The 21,561-nt window shown below is 41.5% G+C and overlaps 1 protein-coding gene across 9 annotated transcripts in view; it reads left to right on the top strand.

The window, feature by feature from the left end:
- Window positions 1-21,561, top strand: part of FHOD3 (formin homology 2 domain containing 3) — a 420,526-nt gene that overhangs the window by 12,998 nt on the left and 385,967 nt on the right. For all 9 annotated transcript variants that reach the window (XM_082753307.1, XM_082753302.1, XM_082753303.1 and 6 more), the window contains exon 2: window positions 18,837-18,943. In XM_082753307.1, coding sequence (XP_082609433.1) covers window positions 18,837-18,943 — 107 coding nt within the window. The remainder of the gene's footprint in view (window positions 1-18,836; window positions 18,944-21,561) is intronic.

Below are 21,561 nucleotides of genomic sequence, written 5' to 3' on the forward strand. Positions count from 1 at the left end.
GCATTTGGGATTCCTGGAGAAGTGCTTTAGCTGAATGCTTCCTAATGGCAAAATGGTGTGACATTTAAATACCAATATTGCTGCCTGCAGATTTTGAGAGTTAACATTTTGTTCATGTGGTTCTCCTGTGGGTATTATATTGTGCCCTTAGCATAGTCTCCTAAAGCTATGCAAAACAAAGTACCAAACTGATGAGCAAGCCTTTATTGCGTATGGCACCTTGTTTTGACCTTGTCGGTAAGAAAATAGGGTCATACCTCTCTTGTGCCTGAATTTTAATATAACTATTTATGTTACCATCTTTCACTTACAGAAGCTTGAAGAATTTAAAGTAAGGTTAATGAGGTATGCCTCTTGCTTTGAACAAAAAATATCAAGTCTTCCCAGCTTCAGTGGAATAAGTTGTATACCTGAGCTAGTCCCTGTGAAAACTCTCACAATTCACAAACGAAGTGGTATCCAGCTATTTTACTAGTCCGGGGGAACAACGATGCTTGTATCTCAGTCTCATCAGTATCATAGTGGCAAGTGTTTAAATTTGCTGTGAGGAAAAAGTGTCATGTTAATATATCCCAGATGAAACACATTTAAGCTGTGAAGATTTTAATACGCTAGTTTGGTGTGGTAAAAATGACTGGTTAGTGCAATAAAACTGTATCTGGATGGACTCTTTTTCTTCTCCCCAAGTGTAAACCTCACACACTACAGGTCAGAGGAGGCATTTTTCTTGTAAGTTTGAGTCATCTGAAGTGGATGCAGAGGAGTACTGGGCCGTAAGTATGGCCTTAAAGCGCAGTTCAGGTAGCCCTTCACACTGTCTTTATCCAAGAACTTCTTGTTTTATGGTGGAAAACAGCTTATGGAGTAAGTTTCTGTGGTAAAACTATTCATGTGTAAATTATAAAAATTGTTTTATTATTCAAAACAATGCGCTTCTTTCAAACACAAATACTATTTGATTACTGAACGGGTGCTTAGGTGCCTTTTCAGCACAACTGACATGCATCATGTATCCTACTTCTTGTGACTTCATACTTGTATCACCTGTTACTCCCTCCTTAGCGTGCCTTGATCATGCTGTCAAATTATTAAATATATATAAGATTAATCTCATTCTGTTTTTTACTTGTCTGCTGAATTCAGTAGTTCTTGCGCTTTCTTCTTTTTCTTGGAAAAAATACATCCTACTTGGTATTGGAGTGTGTTTTTTGTCAAGAGACATTATTTAGGCTTCTGTAGCAGTCAGCCAGCAGCTGCTGAAGTCTTTGCATGGAACTTGTTGCGTTTCTTTTATTATTGTTCTAGGCTTGGAAGCAAAAGAAATGCTGCTCCCTCTTAGATAAGGGGATACCCAAGACTATAGAGCTATGTGAAGCCTGACATATTTAAGAGTAACTCAGCACAGTGGTTTGTGCATCAAAAGTGCTCTCAGCACAAATTTAACAATATACAGTAATGAATATAGATTCCTTTCTCTTAGCATCCTGTTGAGGTTTGGGCAACCACTATGCAGTTTCCAACCAAAGAAGGGTCAGCTTATTATCATGACATCATTATTTAGTAGGCAGGGCTCTGACCTTTCAGGGGTGGAAATTACTGAATTACTTGTGTCTGCTCTTTGGAAGATGATCATAGTGTACCAGAACGGTTTATGACTTGGGAAAGGAACCTCTTGAATATTTTGTGCTAAATGTACCGCTGTTCTCAAATGTGACACGTGTCATCTGAAACTGAATTCCAGCGAAGACCATGGTGGGAGGGAAGCCTGGATTAGCCCCTGAGAATCTGCAGGCCCACGTGTTACGGTTACATTTATATGCTGAGGTGCTCATATGCCTTTCTGCCAGATGACCCTCTGTGCACTAAAGCTGTGTAAGCTTTGTTGTTGTTGTGTGTTTTCAGTTTTCTGGTTCAGTGTCTGACCAAACTGGGTGGCTAAGGGCTGGGTTCTGTCACTGCACTGGGGCTGTTGCCTTTGCTTAGCGAGGAACCCAGCTCCTGTAGCTCATGCTGCCACTCATGTGCATGAATCTTTAAAATCTAGACCATCTTAGTAGAGTCAGGTTAAAAAAAAGTACTGCTCATTTCAAATGACTGAAAACTTCAGTCCACTGATGCTTTATGACTTCAGAGTCATTGTAGATCTCACTTGTGGTGGTGGTCTGACCTCTAATTCCCTTCTGTAAGGATTGACGGGCAGTCATTGGGAAACCATAGCAGGTGTTTTGGTTTAAATTCAAGCTAATAACATGAAGCTTGAGTAAAATAAAAAAAACAACTGAACAAAAATGTAGGTGTGATTTAGCGTGATGTGGCTGTATCCTGGGGTGCATCAGGCACAACACTGCTAGCTGGTTGAGGGAAGGGATTGCCTGAATCTGCTCTGCACTGGCGTTGCCTCACCTTGAGCACTGTGTAGTTTTGGACACCACAGTATAAGAAGGACATTATTATTTGATTAAAAATATTAAAGAGTATCCAAAGGAGAGCTATGAAGATAGTGAAGGGTCTGGAGGGGAAGACATGAGGAGTGGCTGAGGTCCCTTGGTTTGCTCAGCCCCGAGCAGAGCAGGCTGAGGGGAGGCCTCATGGCGGCCTGCAGCTCCCTCACGAGGGGAGCGGAGGGGCAGGCGCTGAGCTCTGCTCTCTGGGGACAGCGACGGGACCCGAGGGAACGGCATGGAGCTGGGACAGGCTGGGGGTTAGGGAAAGGGTCTGCACACAGAAGGTGGTCAGGCACTGGGACAGGGTCCACAGGGCAGTGGTCATGGCACTGTGCCTGACAGAGTTCAAGCAGTGTTTAGACAGCGCTATCAGACGCGTGGTCTGATCCTTGGGTAGACATCTATGCAGCCCAGGAGTTGGGCTTGATGACCTTTGTGGGTTCCTTCCAACCCAGGGTATTCTATGACTCTACACCCTTCTCCTGAGCGATATTTCCTTATTGGGAGTGGTATTGTTTAATATTTTTATTAATGATGTAGGTGGTGGGATTGAGTGCACCCTCAGAAGTGCTGAAGATGACACCAAGCTGAGTGGTGCAGAGTGCACTTCAGAGGGATGGGATGCCATCCAGAGGGACCTTGATGGGCTTGAGAGGTGGGACCACGTGAACCTCATGAAGTTCAACAAGGCCAAGTGCAAGGTGCTGCAGCTGGGTGGGGACAATCCCAGACATGGATACAGACTGAGGGGATGAATGGATTGGGAGCAGCCTCAACGAGAAGAACTTGAGGGTAGTAGTAGATGAAAAATTGGACATGAGTATTTAGCATGTGCTTGCAGCCCAGAAACCCAGCTGTATCCCGGCCTGCATCAAAAGGAGCATGACCAGCAGTTTGAAGGAGGTGATTGTTTCCCTTTACATCCAGATCTATTATTTCCTATGAGGCTAGTAAGGCACTGGCACAGGTTTCCCAGGGAAGCATGGATGTCCCATCCCTGAAGGTGTTCAAGGCCAGGCTGGATGGGGATTTGGAAAACCTGGTCTGTTGGGATGTGTCCCTGCCTATTGCAGAAGGGTTGGAACAACATGGTCTTTAAGGTCACTTCCAACCCAAACTGTTCTGTGACTCTGTATTGCCTTCTCTTTGGAGAACAGTGGTCGGCTGTGCATTTATAGCCTGGCTTTATTTCTTGCAGTCTGATGGCAGCCAAATGGAGATTGAGGTGGTTGTTGCCCCAGTCTCTGCACAGAGAGTCTTGGTGAGACTGGAGTCTTGAAGATTTCTTTTAAGAAAGGGACCATCTGTTTCAGTACACCCTAACCTCGGCTTTTCTGGCATTTTGGGTGGATGTGGTCACAGACCCATCTTTTTAGGTTGAGCATAGGAAAGGGGTAGGAGGAAGACAGAGACCAGCCAAGGTCCTGGAACTTAGGATCTGGTGCCTCTGTGGCCAAGATTTCAACCACTGTATGTAGGAGGTTAGTTGGTTGGTTTATTTATTTTTGGTTGTTTTTGTTTTGCCTTTTTTTTTTCTTCCCTGGTCTAAACAGGAAAACCAGGATTGCCAAAGCTAATTGCAAGGAGCCTGACACTGAAGTTAAGAGACACTAGACAAGCTTAAATACTAAAGCTTTCCTCTTGGGATTTCCGTCAGTCATGTGCTTGCAACATAGCTGGATTTTGTATGGCACACTGAACATGGAGTTTTATGGTTCCCCTCCAGTGTAAGGACAAGGTTACTGTTTATGTAACAATTGAAAAGTATAGCAGAAATTGACTGCAGCTCTGTACTGCAGGCTGTTTACAATCCCCTGACTATTCAATAAGTCACTTCTAAAGAAGAACCATGTTTATTCGCTGCTAATCAATATTTTCTTGTGGTTCAGGAATTGCTCTCAGGACAAATGAACTGTGCCTATGAACTTTTTAGGGGTTGGCATATTTAGGTCCAATTACTCCTTGGTGCAATTTCTTATTATAAATGTCATGTCTAACTGAAAAAGGGGAGTAAAATAAATTTTTATTCATATATTAAAAAGATTTCACGCCCCTATAAACATCAAAGCAAGAAGTTTAGTGCAACTCAAGGTATAACTTCTTATAATTAGTCCTAATTAGTCCTTTTTTTTTTTTTTTTTTTTTCTTTTAATGGTATCTATCACTTTGCTACAGATCATCTTCACTGAACGCGGTCAGGCTAAATGAGAGCTAATTGAGACGAGAACAAACTGCCTCCAAAGCTAAACAAAACTACACAGTGTAAGCAAGTCTGTGTGAAGCAGATTGCCAGGGTTACTCTGAGTGGAGGCAATGAAGACAACCGTGTCCAGATTTGTGGAGGAGCTGGGCTTATGGTGAGAATGTGAAGTCTGTGTGTAACTGTGCTCATGACATGGTCCCTCACTTACTCCAGAGGTGCAGGATGCTTTTTTGTTTGTTTGCTTGCTTCCTGCAAATCAGGGCCTTGATTTCTTGTGCTGCTGAGGAAGAATGGTCTAAAATAAGCAAGACAAAGCTGCAAAAAAGTAGTGATATCCTTTTCTTAGATGGGTATGAGAGCCTTTTCTCAGGTCTGAAGTAGAAATAAGATACCTTGCTGGCCTGAATGCTGGGCACACTTGCTGATAGTTTAACTGGATCATGTTAACACACTAAACAATTAGAGAAGATGGCTGATAACTGGTGCAGAGACAATGTTAGCAAAAGTAGTTGGCTCCTGTATTGGTGGAAAGGCATCATTTGTTGCCTGTAAGGCACTGGGAAGCTACCTGTTGATAGGGAGATGCAAACTGGGGACATGACATATTGGCTACTGAAAAATCATGATCGGGGTTATGCATTTTAGCACTTAATGATGTCAGGACCCACAAAACACTCCATAAATCCACAGCGAAACTGTCTGCTCAAAGTAGTCATTTACAAGTCATTTTATATAAAGGAGAACAAGCCCTCGTTTTGACCTACCTCATCTAATTGCAAATGGAGATCATGCAGTTTTTAATTATGTTATTTCTGACAAATTTCGTCTTCATTGGTGTGCCAAGTAAGAATAAAGAATGTGCAATGTACAAGGACTAGGAAGACTTACTTGCTCACTTGTTTACTCTGCCAAATGATCCTAAAGCCAGCTGCAATGGGTGCAGTTTGCACCCGTAATCTTGGATACATTTATAATAAACCCATATGGAGATTACTGGGGGGAGAGAGAATATTCATGGCTCTCATGTAGGAAAAATAAGTTTGGACTCAGAGATACCTGAGACATCTGGAAGGGCCGTGAGTTTCCTGGTGAAAAACCTTCTCAGTGAAACATCTGGGGTTTATTTCTCTGCCTAAACCAAATAACCTGAAAACTGTTTGAAGCATGTATTTAAACTTAAAAGCTAGCAGGATGTTTTTTTCTACCAATGAATGCTTTAGGGAAAATAAAAAAGAAAAAAAAAATACTACTGATGTAAAATTTAAAGTATCATTTAAAAAAAAAAAAAAGGTAGGAATGGCTTTTTGTGTGCATAGTTGCTCTTTACACTGCAGCATTGCTCAGAAAATGTTTCCTGATTTTTTTTTTTTTTTTTTTGTGGAGAAGAAAAGTATATTTTTAATTTCTTCCTTTGAACTTTTCTTCACGCATGACAAAAAGGCACATTCCTCTTCTGTTTTAGGATGACTGAGTCAGCTATTCCTTGCCTGGCCAAGCTGAACAACCATAGCTGTTGTTTGCGTTTTAGCTGGACTTCACAATGGCTTTTGGATCGTCGGAAACATCCTACTACTCAGGTTGTCAGCAGTTTTCCCATCTGTGAATCTTTTCTGGTTCCTGAGTGGTGTTTTTTCCCCCCCTTTTGGATGACAGCTAGCATGGTCTTGAGTGTTGCCACTCACTTTTTAAGTTGTGGTTTGGTTGGTGGGTTTTCTCTTGTTTTGTTTTTGTGGTGTGGGGAACAAGAGCTCAGTGGGAGCAAGCGCAGGTACTGGTAGCATGCACCCACATGGCGTGGGAGTGCTGTGGGTGCCCACATTTGCTGCAGCCCCTAAGTGCCTGCAGAGTTTCTGAACTTGTTCCTCTTTTGCTGATGGCCTCCTGAGAGCATCCTCAATATCTGGTCCTTTTAAATAGAGCGGAGCTAGCTTTCTTTGCAACAGGGGAGGAGGATTCGGGCGCTGAAAGCCTCCCCAGACAAAGGTTTGGGCTGCCCCGCATGCTGAAAGGACCTGTTTCTTATTTCCCTGGCACGTGGCTGGAGCAGATGACATCATCCCGTTGGAGCTGATAGAGTTACACCGGTGTATAAATCCTGAGATTAGCGTGGTACCAAAGACCTTCATGCTTTGCAGACTGCTATTGTTTTTATGCTTTTTTTGGTTTTACAGAACTGTTCAAGAGTTTTGCATCTGTCCTCTTACTGTGTAGTGTAAGACAGCTTCACCAAGCTAAGCTACTCTTCCCTCTTGAAGGACTGCTTTTAAATTAATTGGCAAACAAAAGTACCATGAATAAAACACAGCTTTGTGCTTCGTATTTCAGGGTTTTTGATTGTAGCTAGCTCATGCTAGTGTGCGTGAGCTATTTGAGACACTTACCCATAGCAAATGGAACTGGAAGGATGAACAGCTACAGCTCCGAGGTAAAGAAAGCTCAGTTAGATTTTGAGTTGTAATAGCAGTTAAGCTCATACGGACAATAAACTAGTTCTTGATGTAATTCTTAGTGAAATCAATACCAAAGAGAGACTAATAGCTGTTCCTTTTTACTTGACTGTGTTATTTATTTGTGTTTTAGGATTGTACTGTGTGTTTTTTAATTAAAACAGCAAAGACAGCATCATGATTATAGAGGGAATACAAAAAGTAAGTAGTGTGGAAGGGAAATGTATTTTATTCATTATCGTTAACTAACACAGTGCTTTATCTAGCATAAAGCAGTATATAATTACCCTTTCTTCTTACATGAGAATTGTACTTCTGGTTTCAGACTTCTGAGAATGCAGCAAGTACCAAAAGGCCTTGCTTAGAGAGGAGGAAGGATCTTGTGGTGAATGCCCCGATCTAAGGATCGGGGAAACATTTGCTCTTTCTGAATGTGCCAAAATCTTGCTCCGTGTCTATGGGCTAACCACTTCAGGATTGGTTCAACTCTAAGTGTGACTCTTCACACAGTTTAAAAATTACTCGTAACTTTTGCTCCAAACTGCAAGGACTGGGCATGTTTCTCCATGTGAAAAGCTTCACTCTTCTCTGCTTTTAATATTGAAGATGTCTTCTCTAAATAGTTAACAAACTGACTGCTTTATATAACCACCTTTGCATTCTCATTGAGCTCTGAAGCATAAATCAGTGTTTATTGCAGCTTTTTTTCTTTTTTTTTTTTTTTTTTTTGCCAAAGAACAGCCCTCCATCACAGCTGGGAAATCCCTGGATTTGTATGATGTGAGTGTAGTGTTTCTGCACCTTCTGGGAAATAACTAAGCAGCAAGTGCATACAGCTTCAGGGTGTGTGTGTATGATACAATATTCCAAGTGACTGTGCTACAGGTAGCTGTGAGGAACACTTGAACTCAAACGTTTATCAAGGTTTATGTGTGGTACAAAATGTTGCCCCAAATAATTTGGGATTAGAGAGGTTTGTACAGTCTAGGTATACTCCTAAATAACATTTTCCCCAATCAACTTAGGTGTCTCTAAAATAATTTTGACAGCATAGTCCTCAAAAGATGTCCACACTGTCTCCTCTGTCCTTACTATTTTCTAGATACTTAGAAATTTGTTCTTCCGTAAAACATTGGCTTTGGTGACAAGTCAGCATCAGGCATTTCCAACCAGGTGCTCCTGGGCTGTTTCAGTAGCTTGCTGTTGTGTTGCAGGGAAAGCCTTGTCAGGACTTGGATGTTCAGTGGTCTGTGTCAGAAGGAACCACAGGAAGGCTGTTGCAAGTGAAGGACAGTGGACTAGGGTATGGAGATGGAGCTGGGCTTTAAAGCTGAGAAGTGCCAAGGCCTTGGCTAATGACAGCATTTAGGTACATAAAGCTGCTGCGTGCGTTTGGTCTTGTATGAATAAGTAGAAATTCTCAGCATCTCTTCTGAAGGCAAATAGATTTGGAATCAACCAACTAGACATGGCGCAAGCTTAATTCAGTAAGGACTGCAAAAAATAAAACCTCTTCAGTCTTAGCGGGTTTGACCCATATTACCTATTAAAACTACTATTACGGTGTTTTATTTTGGTAGTTCAAATGTTTAAAAAAAAATAAATAGAAGTTGGGAGCAGGCACTGGAGTCAAGGACCCCATGAATATTCATTTATAGGAGCTTTCATGCTTATAACAAAGTGCAGGCATGTTCTGGTTCTCTTGTGCATAGGGAAAAAAAAAAAAAGTGATAACTGTGGCAGTGATCTCTTACAGTAGCTGTACCAGATGGTTCAGAGGGATATTTGAGCGCTACCATAATGGATAAATTTAAATAATAGGTATTGGATGCCTGTTGTCTTGAAGCATACATGTTTTATATGCTCTTAATTATGAAGTAGTTTTCGAATTTCTAGAAGCATTTAATTGCATTTGATCTCTAAGCTTTGAACTCTAATTATAAGCTTTTATTGGCCCATTTTGTACTGTATTTAAGTCTCACTTTTAACTAGTTTCATAGTTTTTCATTAATTTATTCCTTTGTTCTGTAAAAGTCTGAGCATAATGAGCATAATGGACTTTTTTTTTTTTTTTTTTTTTTTAGCTTTTCAGTACCATCATCCTCTCAGCTTTTTCTAAGCTATCTCAGTTGTTTTGTTCTCTTACAGCATGGACTAGTCCTCACTGTTACCACTTAGAGCTTGTTCACTTCTAGGGAAAATAGATCAGGAGTTGTTGCTGAAGCCATTTGTATTTAGCTATGTTCTCTGCCTCTTGAAACAGGACGGTCAGAGTGTAAATGAGGGATGAATACTTGATATATGTCCGATGATAATACTACACTCATCGTTTCCTTACAGAGTTGTATTTTGCTTGTAACTGGGTTTGAGTGTGTGGTTTTCTGTTTGAGTATTGTTAAGTCGTGCTCCTAATGAATGCCAAAGTTCTCTTTTGTTTTCCTATTCTGGTCCAGGCAGCTCTTTTAAAGCTGGGGCTTGAAACTGCTGCTTGGCAGCTACTCAAACGGAAGGAAAAATGGATGGTAAAAAAAAAAAATAAAATAGGTGAAGCACAAGTGCCAAATAAATTCTGCTTAAGGGTAAAAAACTTCATATCCCTTTTGCTTTTATAAATTTGGGAGTAGGAGTTAAAAGAATCTGCAAGGTCCATGATTCTTTACCATTTGTCTACTGCTCTCTATTGAATTTCATTCTCATAAACTTCTTAATCATGCTCTTTTAATGATTTTTACAGTTGACGTTAAAGGTTTTGTGATTCAAAACTTAAGAGTCAGTGTAAGTATCAGAAAGAGTTGATGACAGTAGTCATTAGAGCAGTTGTTAATAGACAAAATCTTTCACCTAACCCTCCAGGATTCAGGTTGTGTCTGAAAAATGGTTCCGTTGACAAGTGCATGATGTTTTCGTCAGTGATGCTGCCATACTTTATTTTTTTCTTTCACGTTTCTGTATTTTTTTCCCTTGGTGTTAATGTGTTTAACACAATGCACTTTCCTGTACATTAACCCAAAGGGTTGTGCCCCTTTTTTTTTAAATAGCTAACCAGAGTCCTCCAAGACAAATTTTGACTACAATGAAAGATAGTTTACCCTGGGCTTCCTGTTTCCACTAGTGACTCTCTTTGACTATCATTAACTCTAAATCTCCCCTGATTTGGCTCTCTGAAACTTGTAAATTTTGCCAGGACTGCTGTCAGGTCCTCTCTCACTTAGGCTGTCTTGTTTTCCCCCAAACCTCCCTGTTCCAGGTTTCCAAATGGCCTGATATCTTGTCTCTTCTTTCCCTGTTTTCCTTACTTTTAACTTCTCATTGAGGAGGAATTAAAGATGCAAACACTCTGTTCTCTCATATACTGGTTTGAAGCAGAGCTGATCTCAGGACTGATGTTCCAGCTGCCGTGTATATGAAAGGGTGCAGATGTGGGTCGTGGCTGCGAACACAGAGTGCTTGTGGGGTTTTGGTGTCTTGTTTTTTTTGTGGTATGCTGTCTACTAGGTGCTTAGCCACTGCTTCAATGAAACCACTGCTAAAGATGGATTGTGATTTACTGCTTGCTGCGTCCTTGCTGCGTCCCTGTGAACTGTGCAGGTGGTGGTGTGGCAGTTGAGTATTTTAGCTTTGTGATAAGGTAGTGAGCAACACATAGTGTGCCATGTGCAAGTAGAGTAGCAGAGGTGGAAGTGCTAGCATGAAGCCTGAGTCTTCAGCTGCAAACTGGAGGGTGCTGGGAGACAGCTTGTTCGTAGGGACATGTGTTAAAAGGCTGCAAATCCTTGATTCATTCTGTGACATCACTTTAAAAGTATTTCTTAAATATGATGTATTTTACAGTTTGTAGTTCAATAAGTACAGAAAAAGCAGTTTGAAGTTTTGTCAGGAGTTCAGTACAATTTTTGCTTCCTTGGACTGTGCCTTATCTTTAAAAGAATGATTTCTGTGGTTTCCTACACACACAAGTTTGAACAAAAGATTCCTCAGATGATAAACTCCATTGAAGCTAATCCTTTCCCTCCTCCTCTCCCTTTTCTTGACCTATCTGCTGCTTAGAGATTATTTCCATTTCCCTGGATACCTTCACAGTAATTCCAACCAAATGGTAATGAGAGCATGTCAGCTGTAGGCATCCCCTGTGTACCAGCCAAAAAGCGGTATAGGCTTCCAAATAAAGGCTCCTGTTCTTACGGCTGCTCTCCTTTTTGTTTGGCTGAAGACATACTTAACCACGAAGGCCAGAAGAGCTAGCTCTTTGTGTTCGTAGTGAGGAAAAGCTGAACAAGGATGGGGAAAAGCAATGGAAGAATTGAGGTGCCAAAAAGTTAATGAGCAGATGCAGAGGTTAGCTTTTTAGCATCGTTGTATGTTCATTATCTTTACTGTGAGAAAACTAGAAATGCAGTATGTTTTTCTGGCTTAAAAAGCTGGAGAGATTTTTGGTCAAAACAATTTCACTTTGAGCTGTGCTGTTGGCTGTTTGGTTCGTGTGTTGTCTCTAATTTAACTTAAAATTATTAAATTAGGCGGGGGAGGAACATGCGTCAGTTCTCATGCAGAATGAAATTTTGTGTCGTTCTTATGCAGAATCTCAATTATTTCTAACGTCTTCTGGTTACTTTGTTCGTACTAAACATTTCAGTAGCCCCCATCTCTAGGTGAATTTAATTTGCTTTCTTGTTCCGCGCTTGTTGACATTTTGAGCACTCGCACGCTTCCCAGCAATGCTCGTGTGGCTACTGATGGAAGCCCTGGTGTCTTGTTTGGAAGCAGGTACTCCAGTAAACTCTGAACGGCTCCCTGTGGAGCACTGTGCTAAAAGGGGTCACAAAGTGAAAGCTCTGGCGAGTCGGGGGCATAATCCACTGCCTAGGAACTGCAACAGGTACGTGTCCGTGCATTATGCTTTCACTGCGATGCCTTGCCTGTGTTTGAGACCCCCGAAATAGCACAGCTCCAGAATTTTGAACTCTGAACTTCCTTTTGTTATTCTTAAGTCGAACCCATAATATTAATGTAACAGCTTTCAGTGTTTGTTTTCAGTTTCTTTGTTATTTCAGCAGAGTATTTGTATTGGCAGCGTGTTGTTGCAGTGGCTCTCTAGGATCTCACGTGGCATTAATGTTTCGCTTCGTGCGCTGTCGTACCTGACCCCAGCAGTACTCGGTGGCGTCAGCCAGGCCTGAGAGAAAAGCTGCTGTTTCAGACCAGGACTACAGGCTACATATGAAATACCAACATATTTTCATCTTGGAGTAGTAGTTCCTTTCAAAGGAATTGTGCTCTGACTGCCCTATGCCTGGTCACGCAAGCCTGCAGCCTGTACTTTGCATAGGTGCCATCGATGAAACTGCGTGTAAGCTCAGCAACATGCACAGGGGCTGTGGAGCAGTTTGACAATTAGTGTGCTAAAAAGTAAACCAAAGGTGCGTTAGCATTAATAGTTATTCCTACGAACTGTGCTAATTGCTCCTGAGGTGCCACAACACTGGAGAATGCTGTTATGCCTGCTAAATTAGTTGAAAGGTCAATGGTCTAGCAAACAAGTTTCTTTCCCTAGCCTTGAAATGGGTACGGAGGAGTGGAGTGAGTTTAGTAGGGTTCGGAAACTTTGCCGAATTTTGGGAGCAGAGCCTTCTTCAGAAGTAGCCATCTGTACAGAGCCTGTGGCTGAGCTTAACTTGAAAACTCTGACCTCTTGGAAGTACGGGCTTTAAAATAAATTAAGTACATGGAGAAGAAAATACAAAACTATTAAAAAAAAAAAAAGTATTGGGCAGGAAGAAGTTTAAAGTTTTGTTTTAAGCAATTGCAGTGGAGTTGCTGAGAGCATTGAGATTTTTAGATCAAGTTTCAGTGATTGTATGCTGTGTTGGGTGTCTGTCAGACTGGAAGATGAGAGTAGTTCTTAGCATACACCATTCATTTTGAGTGCTAACATCTGGCTTACAGATTACTTGCTCTCATTTCATCTCATTGATGTCAAGCTTTGTACCTAAGATAGATCATGCAGCATCACTCCTGAGCTGGATGCTTTGGTCTCTCTTTTGTTATATTACCTCATGACTGGCATGTGCATGTCCATGGCATTCCTACTCTTACAAGAAGGAAGGAATCGAGGCCCTTGGCCAGAGGGTAGCTGGTAGCAGCTCTGAAGGCAGGTAGGTGGGTTGCATGTGGGATGCGTTCAGACCATCCCCTTGTTTCATTTCTCTGTAAGAACTAACAGAGACGGTGATGCTGTTATGTCTTACAAGGCTAGCAATGTGCAAATGCAGAAAACTTATGTCTGGTGATCCATACTAAAATTTCAAAAACACTAAAATGTGATGCCATCTGAATAGAGTACGGTCATTCTCCATTTGAAGCCTCAGCTGTGGGTGAGAGCATTAAATATTGATTTGCACCATTTTGGTTTCTGTAGTTTTCTTAGGAATACATAATATGTTTGGTAAGCAGGCAGAGCTGTTTTTTTTTTTCACATTTTTGCTGAGTAGAAATAGTTGTTTTGTTTTGTTTTTTAACAAAAAAAAAAATAGGGGTAAAGGGATGAGATGGCAAAGCAGAGGGAAAACTGGCATTTGTAGGCCGTGGTAACAGGATTGCCATCCCAGTAGAAGCAGCTGAACCGGAAAGGAGCACCTTTTAAAACTGTGTAGCTGGAATGTGCAAATGTGTAAAGCAAAACAAGGCTTTGGATTTAAAAATGGAAAACTGAGTGTTTTTATTATCACCCATTCCACCTATTCTGCAAAGCATCCTGTAGGTGAGTAAGGAGCACGCCAACACTAATAGGAACAATTACCACCAAATGATGTTTAAATGAAAGATGAGCTAAGACATTTGAGTAAGATAAGGATTTTCTGAGTCTGTGCCAGAAGCTAGAACTGAAGAGGGATTTTATTTCTACAGCTTGTACCGGATTATTCCAACTTTTTTTTTTTCTTTAAGGCATTTCCTTTCCCCCTCATTCTGGAAACAACAAAATGAGCAAAATAATCTGCCCAGTAACTTTAGCTAGAATTACTAGAAACTTGGTGAATCTGATGTAGTTCCAGCTGGTGGCTGAGGAGTCGAGCAGTTTTATTTTCCAGCGTTACCACACAAGTTATCAAATTTATCCTTCGAACTCATAATGTAGGCCTCTTCGCACTGTGAATGGGACTTGTTTGCTATCTGAACTGGATCTCTGAGTGGTGCCTACATTTATTTAAATGGAAGATAAAATCAAGAAGGTGTTTGGAGCTGTCTTTGCACACACTTGCTGTTGACTTGTCAATGCCTTATGGTTTGGGAGACGTGAGCAGCCACTTGGCCAAAATCTGAGTGGATTCTCGGGGTGAGGGAATAGCAGCTCCCCAGGACTGGTTGTTGAAAAATGCACTGATGTGGTCTCTGAACAAACAGTGAAGAGAAGCTTTTTTAATGGTTTGTGGTTCTGCTGTTGTGCTTTCTGAAAAGCAGGGAGGGTGCATGTGGCATTTCCACTGCCCTTAACCTTTGCCAGCCTATACTGCCTTGGGACGGAGGGGTTAAAACAAGATGAAGGAAGGGAAGCCCACCTGGGACATCTGCTAATCTCGCAGAGCCCTGTGGAGGAAGAGAAAGCAGACTTCCAGAAGTTTCTCTTGGCACAGTATGGTGCATGTTGCCTCTGTGTTGAGGCATTTACCCGCAGGCTTCTTGATCAAGATGGCCGGTGTGTGCGGGGGGTGCTTGTGAGGCAGACCCTGGCACTCGGCCTACGTGTGGCCTGCTTCACGCGCCTGTGCTCCCCTCTTGTGGCCGCCAACACCTCGCTTTCAGTGTTTCTCTTGGATCATGAGGAGGAGTTGAAAACAACGACTGAACTCTGGCTTTTCTTTATCTTCATTCAACCAGTTCCTCTTGTAGGGTCTGAAGGCAGCAGTAGTCACTTACCGGCATCGTGTGACTGGTGGATGGTTGTCTTGCTGTGCTGCTGCTTTTTTTGTTTGCTTTTGTTTGCCCTTACAGTTACTTGTTCCTTAAGCTGTGAAATTCAGTGATCACAGAACGGTTTGGGTTGGAAGGGACCCTAAGGATCATCTCGTTCCACCTCCCACCAGACCAGGCTGCCCAAAGCCCCATCCAGCCTGGCCTTGAACACCTCCAGGGATGGGGCATCCACAGCTTCTCTGGGCAGCCTGTGCCAGTGCCTCACCACCCTCAGAGTAAAGAATTTCTTCCTAACATCTAATCTAAATCCATGAAATGGCGAGCCTTCCTGTTGCACAACAAGGGCTTCTTTGTGATTTTCTCCTCAATGAAGAGAAATGGGTGTTATCTCTTCCTTCAGGTCACTGCGTAAAACAAAGCGAAAGTCATTGCCTGTGTACTGTCATCAAACTATTTTGAGTCCTGTGAAGTTCAGTGGCCTTGCAATGCAGATGATTTTGGCCCCATGGGCTGAAGGACTAGCCAAAACTGACTGAATTTGGTTCCCTGCGGAAGATAATGACCAACTGAGCTTCTGTGCCAGGTTCTTTGTTTCCTGGTGGCCCATAAGGAGCATTTGCAAGAGATGCTGGCTTGACATTGCCCTGCCCGTGTGATTTCATGGGGCAAGTGGGTAACGTTTGGGCTCATGGGGACCCCCAAGGGCAGGGCAAAGGAGCTCAGCAGGGCTGACCTCGCTCTGCCCGCTCCTGGCCAGGACTGAGGGCAGGACACCTCTCCTCGGGTATGGTGTGCTGGAGCTTCCCTCTGGCAGCGTTAAATGTTAAAGCAGTTAAATGGCAGCGGATGAGGGATTAGTAAACGCTGGTTTTAAGTGTTCTGGTATTTTAACAGCTTAATCAGTTTGTTTGCTTTTGCTTAATTATTTGTGTTCAGCGTAACTATAAGCTTGTAGTATAACTATTGCTCATACTCTTACAGTCTTATTATGTTCTTCCTGTTCCTTTTTCTTACATTTCCCTGATATAATTATCTGTGGGAAAACTCTATTTCAGGGTTATTTAAAGAATTTCTAATTGTGGTGATGACTCACTGGGGCATCGATAAAAATTTCTTCTGATGAAACTATCATTGTTTCAATTTTTTTTTTAAAGCTTTTGAGTACTTTGGTGGAAACAATTAAAAGACGACAAACTTTTACAATGCACAAAATAGAAATTGTAAATGTCACCTTGACTACTTTGTTATATTACATAAAATTTTTGGCTCTTCTGGGCAACACACAGGTGTGATGGAAAAAAGCAATTAATGATTTGAAAGGACTGGCAAGAGAGATTTTAGAAAAATTTGCTTTTTATGTTTATGGAAAAAAAAAAAAAAAGGCCTTGCAGCAGTAGTATTAACAAGTTGAGCAGCTCAACAACAACAAAATGCTTGTCTGAGTTTTGGGACCAGTAGGGAATACTGAAGAGTCAAAAAGAATAGTAAAGAATAAAGTGAAATAAACAGAAATAACTTCTAAAAAGTTGAATAGCCATCTTGTTCATGGTTATGGAAAACAGCTCTATTAAATATTTTTGAAAGACTCTTTATGGATTCTGCCTTCTGATCATTCTTGGAGAAGATGTGTGCTAATAAAGATTTTTAATGTGAATTATGATCAATGGGAAGAGCATGTCCGAAATGAGCTAGATAGAAGCTGTCTGCAAGGGTCTCCAGAGATGGGAAGAAGTGATGTGTGTTAGATAAACATGGAATTAACACAGAACAGAGGGGAGAGACCTAACATCTTGAATTGCTACTAATAAGCACTAATGAGTGAACATTGGCCAGCCTTTGTGTTGAAAAAGGCAGGCGATTTACTAATTAAAAAAAAAAAATCATAAGGTAACAAATCTGTGTGTTCTGTCTATAAAATACGAGTACTGGTGAAGCTTGAAAGGGAAGATGCGAAGCAGCATAATGACCCTATGTAAGGGTGATTCCAGAGTTTATTGCATTAGTTCTTGCTGCTTTTCAGAGTGTTGTTTTGCTCCTTTTCATGTCTGTGTGTACACAAGCAAGAGAGACTTTTCTGGCAAGATTCACTGTTAAGTAAGGGAAATAAAAGATACAGTAATAGAAGAAATTGCAGTCACTCCTATTAATGGATAAATGGATACTGCGAATAACGCTTTAAAGCCTGGGTGAATACTATGTTGAGCTGAAACTATGGAGATGAGATGAAAATAGGTAGAATGCGCTATTTTCCTTTATCTTGTACGCGAAGTACTTCCTGTTCTCATCATGCTTTTTATACACTAAAGTCAGAAGACATTAGTAAGGCACTGTTCCTTTTCCCTAATTGTGCAGTATAATTGGGAATTGTGGGCAAATCTCCTAATCTCCATAGTGACAGCAGAACATTTATCTAATTAGTAGTTTGCCTTTTGGCATTACTTTGAATAAATTAGCATTTCATTTGATATCCTGGGCTACTGGGAAAAAGTTTCCCAGAGCAGTATTTAGTCTTTCTTCTCCAAAGAGTGTATTCTGAATTAGCATAGGTTAATAATATCCTTTGTACCCGGGGAGATGCAGAATAGTAATACTGTTGTAATTCTTAATATCAGGGAGCTGGGCCTGGAGGTGCTTTTCTTTCTTTAATCCCCAGGAGTCAGGGTGAGAACTCATGCTGCATTATTTGGTGTGCTTACTCTTTCACTGAGGGGGAAAAAAGAGAAAAGAAAAAGTGGAACAGGTTCAAATGCAGCTTCACCTCTTCCCTCTATCCTTTCCGTTCTCCAGAAAATGAACTTTTTCTTGCAAGCTGTAAACAGTGCTCAGCACAGTGATGTGGGCTACCTCAAAAGTCGTGTTCTATCAGTTGCATGTTAAAAAGTTGCTCTTCTGCAGGACTACCAATGCAGCTAATCCAGAATGGCCCTGAGAAGACTGTTGGTGTTTTTTCTTGGACAGGTGATAAACAGGGGGTTCATCTTAGATGGAGTTTCAACTATTTTCTAGTGTTAAAAGTGTCATTTCTTTGACTCATTGGCTGCTTTGGACCCTTGCTAACCCCTCCTAAGAACTGGTTTCCACCTGCAACAGCAGGTTGGTATGGTGAGAATAGTTCTTCTCTTCCCAAAGTGGTCTCTGCCGTGGGGCTGCAAGTTCATCCCCCCTCCAAAAAAAGCAACTATGACAGTGGTAGGGTTGAGAGGTATGCAATGGGGCCATCATCTTGTTTTGCCACAGCCAGAGGGATGAAATGTCTCGTGTTTGGCAGGTCAACCTGAGGCTGGATTGTATATCTAGTAATGTGAAACACCTGGGGCTACAATACTGTTGAACTTGGAACTGGTTACAGAAGGACCCCAGCACTGTGACACACCGAGGTCCCCAGCAGCTTTTGTCAGACTGGGCTCCGTGATGGCAGCTCCTCTGCTTCTGGGCAGGGTTTCCCAGGGTGTCTGAGGTGGACGGTCACTTCTTCCCTACCAGGAAGGTACGACACCCTGTATTTCCACCTGCCCTTTTTCTTGTTTCCCTGCCTTGGGAAGGGATTTTCCTTGTTTCTTGTAATTTGGCACTGGGCCGTCATGGTGAGAGAGAAGTTTGTGTTGCTTCTTAGCTCTTCCTTCAGGCTTTTTAAGTTACAAATTATCGTAGTGACCAAGCATTATCTAGTGAACGTGGACTTGGGATTGTGTACAATGTCTAACATCACTCTCTTCTACTTCCAACATATGGTTTGTTTTAGGGAGATTTTGGACCTGGAAAACGGAAAGCCTATGTTAGAGGTATGTCAAAAAATCACTGCTAAAATCTGATGTTCTGAATTTTGTCCTACAGCTTGATGACTGCACTCTACAATTGTCTCACAACGGTACCTATCTGGATTTAGAATCCACGCTAGCAGAACAAAGGGATGAGTTGGAAGGCTTCCAGGAGGATGCTGGGTAAGTCAATGTTTGCTAAATTTTGATTAATAAGCATACTTGTGCCGGAAGCATTGAGGTTTTGGGAGCTTTTGTGGTTGACTTGGTGCATTCAGGTCAACGTAGGAACAGAAAATGTAAAATTATTTCCTTAGTAAGCATATGAGCCCCTTTCCCCCCTCTTCTGTAATTAAGAACTTTTTGACTTCTTCATCTATGTTCACTTATGCGATCTTCTTTTAGAGAAATGGTACTACAAGAAATCTGTGAGGAAGACTATTGAGACTAGTCTAATCCATATTCTTGCTCTTTGGGGTTGGTTAGTTCTGGGAGCTCAGAGGTACCAACCTGTATGATAACAGCCAGAGTAGAAGAATACATTAAAGTTGTGTGCTTTTGAAGTTACAGACTTAATTTCTTTATGCCTTGAAATTTAAGTCCTTATTATATATTCTTGAAGAAAAATCTTGTATTGGCTTTTTTTTCCCCACTCTGACTCATGGTGCGTGGTATTTTCTGTGGTGATGGTACTGTTTTTTGATGATCCTTGTCTTGCCTTTTTTTTTTTTTTTCTTGAATTGCTGGCATACATTTGATGCTATAACACAGCTTTCGATAAACTATCTGTGGTGAGAACTGTGAAAACAAAAGGATGTTTTCTGGGCCTTCAGGTGACTGTCTTGCTCAGAATATAAAATGAAGAGACAGTCTAAAGCTATTTTAGCTTTGTTTGTTGCTATATTGGACTGGGTAGTTGTTATTAATTGCATGGGTGCGTTTTGGCATAGACTTGGTGCATGTGAGTAACGTAGCTGTGCCAGAAGGAAATTAACTGCATTCTTAATTGGTCAGGGCTTGTTAACATTAGGAGGTGTAGCCCTTTTACTGTTTCCTCTACCTTTTGTGGTAGCTGTCATGCCTCTGATGAATACAAATACGAATTCTTAAAACTTGAAACTGTGCCTCTGAAGATTATTTTATATGGAGAAGATTTTTAAATAATGTTACAGATGCCTTTCACACATACCAATTTTGGGCATGTTTTTATAACTATTGGAAGACAAAGAAATGGTTCAAAATGAAAGCAGTTACAAAGAATGTTGCTCAACAGATAAGAGTAGCCAATAAAGCTGAACTGAGCATCGCTTCCTATTCAGTAGGAGCGTGAAGTGTAGAAGCTGATCTAGTCATCAGTTTAAAGCAGTTTTTATCACTGCATAAAAGAATGAGAAGTACTTATTCCCTGCTAACTTGATAATAAGTTAAAATCAAGTAAAGATGGACAGTCTTCTGATGGTTGTTTACAATGCTGTAGTAACTTTGTACGCATGAATGAGTTGTCACCTCACATTTCTTTTTCCTTTCCACTGATGTCTCCACGATAATTCTGGTAATTTTAACTCCATTGCCTTTGATACCCCACAGTGTCATCACTAAGCAATTTGGCAAGCCAGAGGCCAGTTGGTGCTTTTCCTGCCAGACTTCTCACTCACAATTGCAGGCAACCTTCCTTCCAGCTTAGTTTTAATTTCTGCTGCCTTTGGGTGTATAAAATCCATGATGTGAACTGTTCCTGAAACACGAGTCTAATTTTGTCTGGGGTGGCTCTCCTAAGGAAGAAAAGACAAACGAGCAATCCGTCCCACCCCCCCCTAAACCAAACACCCGAAAAAGCAAACAAAAAAACCAAAGCACCTGGACATGTGAAACTGTATCTGGGGACTGCATGACTATGGTATTGATCTGATCTGAAAAATCAGGTAATATTTCTGTGTATTTTGCACGTATGTGCAGGCTGCCTCTTGTGCAACCAACCGGCTGTCAGTTGAGCAATTAATTCTTGCAGTGGTTTGTGCTGCCAGTTCACGTGGAGTGTGCTGGGAGCTCCTCTATTTCTCTGCCAAGAATGGGTAGGGAGGTACGATGCACCTTCATATGCTCAGCTTCATAAAAGCTTGGGATACAAATGATTATTGTAATAGTTTTACTAAAAGGTTCATATGAAACAAAACAGTTTCTGCTGTGTAGCCCTTGCCTTCATCAGTCTTTGCCCTGTTCTCTGAAGTTATCCCTCTAGTAGCTGTGGGTGTATATTCCTACAGTGTGCTTATCAGCAGTGCTGCTTAATGACATGGGGGTTGTGTTTTAACATAAATTGTTGAAGGAATTTTAGTTCCATATTTCCCCCTCCACGCACACATCTACCCTGTAACTTGCAGGCTGGTGCCTTGAAAACTTAACATTTTGCTTGGCTGCAAGGGGATTCTGCTTAGTGAAGTACAAAACCTTGCATTTAGGAGTAATTGGTTAAGGGACAAGCAGGTACTGGTCAGGCAGAATGTGAAGCAAGAGGAAAATTTGACTTGTCAACAGCTTTTCAGGAATGGAGCTGACATTTTAGGGAACCGTGTGCTGAAAGCAAGACTGATTACGGTTCTGTGTAAAAGGTAAGGAGAGCCGTAAGGCGTAAAGCGCAAATTTAGCCCATGAAATGCAGTGACCTTGGTATCTTCAGTACTGGTTAGGCTTCAGCCATGGATTTCTGCATCCCGCTTTTGTCCACGTTTAAAGAGAGTATTCTCTCTGTAATAAAAATAAACAAGGAGGAAAAAAAATAAGAAAAATCGCCAAAATTTCTG

The sequence above is a fragment of the Aythya marila genome (assembly GCF_965140915.1).
Source record: "Aythya marila genome assembly, chromosome: 2".
Lineage (NCBI taxonomy): Eukaryota > Metazoa > Chordata > Aves > Anseriformes > Anatidae > Aythya > Aythya marila.